This window comes from Amblyomma americanum, chromosome 3 (assembly GCF_052857255.1).
Source record: "Amblyomma americanum isolate KBUSLIRL-KWMA chromosome 3, ASM5285725v1, whole genome shotgun sequence".
NCBI lineage: Eukaryota > Metazoa > Arthropoda > Arachnida > Ixodida > Ixodidae > Amblyomma > Amblyomma americanum.
Window position 1 is genome coordinate 10,747,401 of NC_135499.1, and position 8,753 is coordinate 10,756,153.

General features: G+C 46.6%; 1 protein-coding gene across 1 annotated transcript; it reads left to right on the forward strand.

Moving 5' to 3' along the window:
* The first annotated feature begins 921 nt into the window (after positions 1-921).
* LOC144123299 (uncharacterized) lies at positions 922-3,800 on the forward strand. The gene is made up of 3 exons (XM_077656152.1): positions 922-1,185; positions 1,255-2,151; positions 3,795-3,800. The coding sequence occupies exons 1-3, from the start codon at positions 955-957 to the stop codon at positions 3,798-3,800; spliced, it is 1,134 nt and encodes a 377-aa protein (XP_077512278.1). The 5' UTR covers positions 922-954.
* Positions 3,801-8,753: the final 4,953 nt, after the last annotated feature.

Here is an 8,753-nt window from a genome sequence, read left to right on the forward strand (position 1 = left end):
AAAAGCCGTCACCTCGAGATCCCCAGCTTCTCTGCAGCAGTGGTTGCAGTCATCGAACCTGCCGCTAAGTATCGTTCCTTGTTCACCCGTTTCCAAGCTGCTGCGAATCCAAGAGTGCCTGCCAAGCGTCTGCCTAGTGATTCCAAGCTGGTCTGATTCCAGCCTGGTATCAACGGGGCGGGACAACGCCATCTTCATTGATATGTATACCACGGAACCGTGCCTTCGCTGTTGCGCATGCGCAAGCATCCTTCTTCTAGACTTAATAGCCGTCACCTCCAGACCGCCAGCTTCATTGCAGCAGTGGTTGCAGTCATCGAACCTGCCGCTAAGCATCGTTCCTTGTTCACCCAGGTTTCGAAGCCCCTCCAGATCCCAAAGTGCCTGCCAAGCGTCTTTCTGGTGATTCCAAGCTGGTCTTATTCCTGCCTCGTGTGAACGGGGTGGTACTACGCTATCTCCATTGATACGTATACCACGGAACTATGCCTTCGCTGTAGCGTCTTCGCAAGCATCCTGCTTCTAGGCTTAAAAGCCGTCACCTCCAGACCGCCAGCTTCATTGCAGCAGTGTTTGCGGTCACCTAACCTGCGGCTAAGCATCGTTCCTTGTTCATCCATGTTTCCAAGCCCCTGCAGTGGGCTAGGCAGCAGCACATCGGACATGATGCTCAATCAGTTCTGCTTTATCGTGCAGGCCTTGGCGCTCTTTCTTCAAGTTCAGCCTTCCCTTGGTTGCGCTGAAGAAGGATTTACTGCTGCTCTTCCGTATCAACCAGACATCAAGTCATTCGCACGAGCCAGCCGTTGCCCCGTCATCGAGATCGTCCAGCCTTTCTTCATTTCACCTTCTGCCACCTCATCGGTGACGTCAAGTCACGTGGACATACCTGCGGCTATAAGAAGCTGTCCCCCGGCCATCTCAACCAGTGGGCTAGGCAGCAGCACATCGGACATGATGCTCAATCAGTTCTGCTTTATCGTGCAGGCCTTGGCGCTCTTTCTTCAAGTTCAGCCTTCCCTTGGTTGCGCTGAAGAAGGATTTACTGCTGCTCTTCCGTATCAACCAGACATCAAGTCATTCGCACGAGCCAGCCGTTGCCCCGTCATCGAGATCGTCCAGCCTTTCTTCGTTTCACCTTCTGCCACCTCATCGGTGACGTCAAGTCACGTGGACATACCTGCGGCTATAAGAAGCTGTCCCCCGGCCATCTCAAGCAGTGGGCTAGGCAGCAGCACATCGGACATGATGCTCAATCAGTTCTGCTTTATCGTGCAGGCCTTGGCGCTCTTTCTTCAAGTTCAGCCTTCCCTTGGTTGCGCTGAAGAAGGATTTACTGCTGCTCTTCCGTATCAACCAGACATCAAGTCATTCGCACGAGCCAGCCGTTGCCCCGTCATCGAGATCGTCCAGCCTTTCTTCGTTTCACCTTCTGCCACCTCATCGGTGACGTCAAGTCACGTGGACATACCTGCGGCTATAAGAAGCTGTCCCCCGGCCATCTCAACCAGTGGGCTAGGCAGCAGCACATCGGACATGATGCTCAATCAGTTCTGCTTTATCGTGCAGGCCTTGGCGCTCTTTCTTCAAGTTCAGCCTTCCCTTGGTTGCGCTGAAGAAGGATTTACTGCTGCTCTTCCGTATCAACCAGACATCAAGTCATTCGCACGAGCCAGCCGTTGCCCCGTCATCGAGATCGTCCAGCCTTTCTTCGTTTCACCTTCTGCCACCTCATCGGTGACGTCAAGTCACGTGGACATACCTGCGGCTATAAGAAGCTGTCCCCCGGCCATCTCAACCAGTGGGCTAGGCAGCAGCACATCGGACATGATGCTCAATCAGTTCTGCTTTATCGTGCAGGCCTTGGCGCTCTTTCTTCAAGTTCAGCCTTCCCTTGGTTGCGCTGAAGAAGGATTTACTGCTGCTCTTCCGTATCAACCAGACATCAAGTCATTCGCACGAGCCAGCCGTTGCCCCGTCATCGAGATCGTCCAGCCTTTCTTCGTTTCACCTTCTGCCACCTCATCGGTGACGTCAAGTCACGTGGACATACCTGCGGCTATAAGAAGCTGTCCCCCGGCCATCTCAACCAGTGGGCTAGGCAGCAGCACATCGGACATGATGCTCAATCAGTTCTGCTTTATCGTGCAGGTTAGTGATTATTCTCGAATGAGGTGTTTTCGCAGTGATGACCGTTTTCTATTGCTGCTGCCATGCCCAATTGGCTTACAAAGTGTTGTCTCTGCTGTTTCTTTCAAAATAAGCCTTTTGATCTGTGGTGACATTGAGTCGAATCCGGGGCCTACAGACCAGGAAATGTTGCAACAACTTCTCTTGGGGCAAAATAACATAACTACTTCAATAAACAATGTCCTGACTAGACAAGAAAAACTTGAAAAAAATGTAGCTAGCTTACATGAACGAATAAGTGGCATAGAAACTCAAATGGCTTCTCTTGGTACATTGAAGACAGAGGTAAATGCCCTGAAATCAACTATAGCTGAACTAGAACAAAATGTTTCCAGCCTCTTGAATAAGGTTGATGAGTTAGAAAACCGGAGTCGAAGAAATAATCTGATAATTTATGGTGTTAAAGAAGAGAGCTCTGAAACATTTGATGATCTTATCAAGAAGATAAAAGAAAGTGTGTTTCTTGAAAAGCTTGATTTAACCATTAGTGGAATTGAACGCTGTCATAGGCTGGGAAAGAAGAAAGATGGTGATCGTCCAGTAATTGTGAAATTTTTAGACTACCGTGAAAAAGTATCGATAATGAAAGCCTGTCCCAAACTCAAGGGCTCTGAAATATCGATTTCAGAGGATTTTTCTCTTGGCGTTCGTCAGATAAGGCAAAAACTATGGGAAAGCTCTGCAGAGGAAAGGTCGAACGGTGCGAAGGTCAAGTTATTCTTCGATAAATTAAGTGTGAACGGGACTTTATTTGCCTGGGACAAAACTAAAAACAAGCATTACAGGATTACCAAGCACACCTGACAGAACAAAACTAAAAAAGGTTGTTTTCGAGTTTTAAATACTAACTGTCGCAGTGTTGTTAATAAAGTCGTTGAGTTGGAAGGCCTTTTACTTACGCATGACCCTGATGTAGTAGTGCTAACTGAGACGTGGTTAAGTGAAGATATATATGACAGTGAATTTGTTCCAAATAACTACCAGGTCTTTCGAAAAGATCGTGACAGAAGAGGTGGGGGAGTTGCGATACTATACAAAGCATCTCTACAACTTATAAGATTACCTGATGTCACCGGAGTCGAGGGCATATTCTGCAAAGTTTATGCTGATAACATCAAGTATTTACTAGGCGCCATTTACAGGCCCCCTAACTCTCCTGTCCCTGTCTTGCACCATTTAAAAGAGTATATCCAGTGTCATGTAAAACCGGGAGACAGAATAATTATGACTGGTGATTTCAATTTCCCGAATATTGATTGGTGCACTTTTTCTTCACAGTCCTGTAATTTGATGGAAAACGAAATGCTGGACATTGCCTTAAACTTTGATCTGCTGCAAGTTGTAAATGAGCCTACAAGAATACAGCACGGTTCGATGTCCATCCTAGATCTCTTCTTTTTAAGTGGCAACATTACGGAAAACATCTCTTGTGATGTTGCTACTGGTATATCAGATCATAAGGCAGTTTTATTGTCACTAAATGATATTTCTTTAAAGCATGAAGATGCTCTTCATTCCTTCCCAAATTTTTCACGAGCAGATAATGAGTCCATCATTGACATTCTTGACCTTCGTTATGACGATTTCCAAACGAATCCTTGCAGTATTAATGACTTGTGGCTCATCTTCAAGAACATGGTTCATGAATGTATCCGGTGTTTCGTGCCGAAGATATCTAAGCAGTCTTGTAGCCGCAACCCTTGGATCAGCAGAGAGACGCTGCACTTGCAACGTCGACTAAAACGTCTTAAAAAGCGAGCGAGATCAGCCACCCCTTCCATAGTCCGTGTTATTGAGGAGGTGTCACAACAATTAAAAGATCAGACTTTGCTTGACAAAGAAAGATATTTTGGTGTCCAACTCCCATCATTTATTAAAAAATCTCCTGAAAAATTCTGGAGGACGATTACCCCGAGTTCCCGCAGTGCCGACATGTTTGTAATAGATGGAAAATGTATTCGCGATGATAATGCAGCCTGTGTAGCCTTTAATAACCACTTTAAAACTGTTTTTACTGCAGACAATGGTCATCTCCCATCTTTCAGTCTGTCTTTACCCCCTATACCTGATGTTACCATATCTGAAAATGGAGTGTTCAATTTGCTTCTAAATCTTGATGTTAAGAAATCGTTTGGCCCAGACGACATCCCAAATGCCTTTCTGAAGCAGTACGCGCAATGGTGCTCCAAGTATTTATGTGTCATTTTTAGAAGGTCTATAGAGGAAGGCGCCCTACCCGATGACTGGCGAGTTGCCAGAGTTAAACCTTTACATAAAACTGGTGACAAAACACAGGTGCAAAGCTATCGCCCTATTTCACTTACTTCCACAGCGTGTAAGATACTTGAGCACATTATTCATAAACATTTATCTACCTTTCTTGAAGAACATAACGTAATATCGAAAGCTCAACATGGTTTCAGGAAAGGATATTCGACATGTACACAGCTAATACAAACAATTCATGATTTTGCAGAAGCCATAAACGAAGGAAAACAAACTGACGTAATATTCTTAGATTTCCGCAAGGCCTTTGATACGGTTTCTCATAACAAGCTAATATTTAAATTGAGTTCTGTAATAAAAAACGATAAACTAATAACCTGGATTAAGGCTTACCTGACAAACAGGCGCCAGTTTGTTACACTAAATGGTGCCCTCTCACATTGCATTCCAGTTGAATCGGGAGTTCCTCAAGGATCTGTGCTTGGACCGCTTTTGTTTATTATTTATATTAATGATATCGTCCAAGATCTCTCTGTTAATGTTAAGTTATATGCCGATGATTGTGTCCTCTATGAACGAATTAACTCAAGTGAAGATCAAATCAGGCTTAATAATGACTTTCGGAAGGTAATGCGCTGGTGTGATAGGTGGCAAATGGTGATAAATTTTGATAAAACAGTATATATGAGAATAACGCTTAAAAGGAATCCTCTTCTCTACCAGTATGGTACTTCCGATAGTGCACTCTCAGAGGTAACATGCTACAAATATCTCGGCCTATGGATTTCCAATAATCTTTCCTGGAACAAACATATTGATACCATCTCGGCAAATGCTCTGCGCAAAATATTCTTCTTGAGGCGTGCACTACGGTTCGCTACTCCTGAAACACGTTTCCTTGCGTATAACACTATTGTGCGGCCAATCTTAGAATATGCCGTAATGATCAGGGACCCATATACCAAGATTAACATTAACAAATTAGAAAAGATTCAAAAGAAAGCAGTAAGATTTATTTATAATTCCTATGGTCGCACTTCTATCACTAATCTTATTAAAAAGAGTGGCTTGCCATCCGTTACTGATAGAAACCGTATCTGTCGTTTAAAATTCTTTTTCCAGTTAATTCATGGGCAATACAACATTGACACCTCGAAAATTGTTAGTTACTCTAGTGGTTATGCAACACGCCTGAGACATTCTCTTTCCGTAAAACCTTTATCCACAAGAACAAACTGCTACAAATATTCCTATTTTCCTAGAACTATTACCGAATGGAACAACCTTGCTGGTCATATAGTCGAAGAGAATAATTTGTCCCATTTTGAGGCGCTGCTGCAACAAGTGACGAAATTTTGAATGTTCCGTTGATGAGTAATTTGTTGAGATTTACTTAATTATATGCTTGGCTCTATGACTGCAGTATATATATTCTGAGGTTGTGAAAAGATACAGTACAGTGTGATGTACTAATTTCGTTGCTGTGACGCCTTGTCTGCTGTATTTCCTTTTTTTTTTGTCCTTTGGTGTTACACAAATTATGTACCCACCTGCGATGGTCTTGTTGTTATAAGACCGCAGTATTTATAAATAAATAAATAAATAAATAAATAAAAAAAGTGCCTGCCAAGCGTCTTTCTGGTGATTCCAAGCTGGTCTTATTCCTGCCTCGTGTGAACGGGGCGGTACAACGCTATCTTTATTGATACGTATACCACGGAGCCGTGCCTTCTCTGTAGCGCCTTCGCAAGCATCCTTCTTCTAGCCTTAAAAGCCGTCACATCGAGACCCCCAGCTTCATTGCAGCAGTGGTTGCAGTCATCGAACCTGCCGGTAAGCATCGTGCCTTGTTCACATAGGTTTCCAAGCCCCTGCAGATCCCAAAGTGCCTGCCAAGCGTATTCGTGGTGATTCCAAGCTGGTCTGATTCTTGCCTCGTGTCAACGGGGCAGTACTGCGCTATCTTCATTGATACGTATGCCACGGAACGGTGCCTTCGCTGTAGCGCCTGCGCAAACATCCTTCTTCTAGCCTTAAAAGCCGTCACCTCAAGACCCCCAGCTTCATTGCAGCAGTGGTTGCAGTCATCGAACCTGCCGCTAAGCATCGTTCCTTGTTAACTCATGTTTCCAAGCCCCTGCTTATACCAAAGTGCCCGCCAAGCGTCTTCCTCGCGATTCCAAGCTGGTTTGATTCCTGCCTCGTGTCAACGGGGCGGTACTACGCTATCTTCATTGATACGTATACCACGAAACCGTGCATTCGCTGTATCGCCAGCGCAAGCATCCTTCTTCTAGCCTTAAAAGCCGTCACCTCGAGACCCTCAGCTTCATTGCAGCAGTGGTTGCAGTCATCGAACTTGCCGCTAAGCATCATTCCTTGTTCACCCATATTTCCAAGCCCCTGCAGATCCCAAAGTGCCTGCCAAGCGTCTTCCTGGTGATTCCAAGCTTGTCTGATTCCTGCCTCGTGTCAACGGGGCGGTACTACGCTATCTTCATTGATACGTATACCTCGGAACCGTGCATTCGCTGTATCGCCCGCGCAAGCATCCTTCTTCTAGCCTTAAAAGCCGTCACCTCGAGACCCTCAGCTTCATTGCAGCAGTGGTTGCAGTCATCGAACCTGCCGCTAAGCATCGTTCCTTGTTCACCCATGTTTCCAAGCCCCTGCAGATCCCAAAGTACCTGCCAAGCATGTTCGTGGTGATTCAAAGCTTGTCTGATTCCTGCCTCGTGTCAACAGGGCGGTACTACGCTATCTTCATTGATACGTATACCACGGAACCGTGCCTTCACTGTAGCGCCTGCGCAAGCATCCTTCTTCTAGCCTTAGAAGCTGTTACCTCGAGACCCCCAGCTTCATTGCAGCCGTGGTTGCAGGCATCGAACATACCGCTAAATATCGTTCCTTGTCCACCCGTTTCCAAGCTGCTGCGAATCCAAGAGTGCCTGCCAAGCGTCTGCCTAGTGATTCCAAGCTGGTCTGATTCCTGCCTGGTGTCAACGGGGCGGGACTACGCCATCTTCATTGATACGTATACCACGGAACCGTGCCTTCGCTGTAGCGCATGCGCAAGCATCCTTCTTCTAGTCTTAAAAGCCGTCACCTCCAGACCGCCAGCTTCATTGCAGCAGTGGTTGCAGTCATCGAACCTGCCGTTAAGCATCGTTCTTTGTTCACCCAGGTTTCGAAGCCCGTCCAGATCCCATAGTGCCTGCCAAGCGTCTTTCTGGTGATTCCAAGCTGGTCTTATTCCTGCCTCGTGTGAACGGGGCGGTACTACGCTATCTTTATTGATACGTATACCACGGAGCCGTGCCTTCTCTGTAGCGCCTTCGCAAGCATCCTTCTTCTAGCCTTAAAAGCCGTTACCTCGAGACCCCCAGCTTCATTGCAGCAGTGGTTGCAGTCATCGAACCTGCCGCTAAGCATCGTTCCTTGTTCACCGATGTTTCCAAGCCCCTGCTTATACCAAAGTGCCCGCCAAGCGTCTTCCTCGCGATTCCAAGCTGGACTGATTCCTGCCTCGTGTCAACGTGGCGGTACTACGCTATCTTCATTGATACGTATAGCACGGAACCGTGCATTCGCTGTATCGCCCCCGCAAGCATCCTTCTTCTAGCCTTAAAGGCCGTCACCTCGAGACCCTCAGCTTCATTGCAGCAGTGGTTGCGGTCACCTAACCTGATGCTAGGCATCTTTTCTTGTTCATCCATGTTTCCATGCCCCTGCAGATCCCAAAGTGCCTGCCAAGCGTCTTTCTGGTGATTCCAAGCTGGTCTTATTCCTGCCTCGTGTGAACGGGGCGGTACTACGCTATATTTATTGATACGTATACCACGGAACCGTGCCTTCTCTGTAGCGCCTTCGCAAGCATCCTTCTTCTAGCCTTAAAAGCCGTCATCTCGAGACCCCCAGCTTCATTGCAGCAGTGGTTGCAGTCATCGAACCTGCCGCTAAGCATCGTTCCTTGTTCACCCATGTTTTCAAGCCCCTGCAGATACCAAAGTGCCTGCCAAGCGTCTGCCTGGTAATTCCAATCTGGTATTATTCCCGCCTCGTGTCAATGGGGCTGTACTACGCTATTTGCATTGATACGTATACCAAGGAGCCGTGCCTTCACTGTAGCGCCTGTGCAAGCATCCTTCTTCTAGCCTTAGAAGCTGTCACCTCGAGACCCCCAGCTTCATTGCAGCCGTGGTTGCAGGCATCGAACATACCGCTAAGTATCGTTCCTTGTTCACCCAAGTTTCCAAGCTGCTGCGAATCCAAGAGTGCCTGCCAAGCGTCTGCCTAGTGATTCCAAGCTGGTCTGATTCCTGCCTGGTGTCAAC

Bases quoted from the DNA above. Each gene is read 5' to 3' on its own strand.
- LOC144123299 (XM_077656152.1), top strand. From the start codon at position 955: ATGATGCTCAATCAGTTCTGCTTTATCGTGCAGGCCTTGGCGCTCTTT. The intron at 1,186-1,254 runs GCTATAAGAAGC...GACATGATGCTC, and splicing joins GTCACGTGGACATACCTGCG to AATCAGTTCTGCTTTATCGT.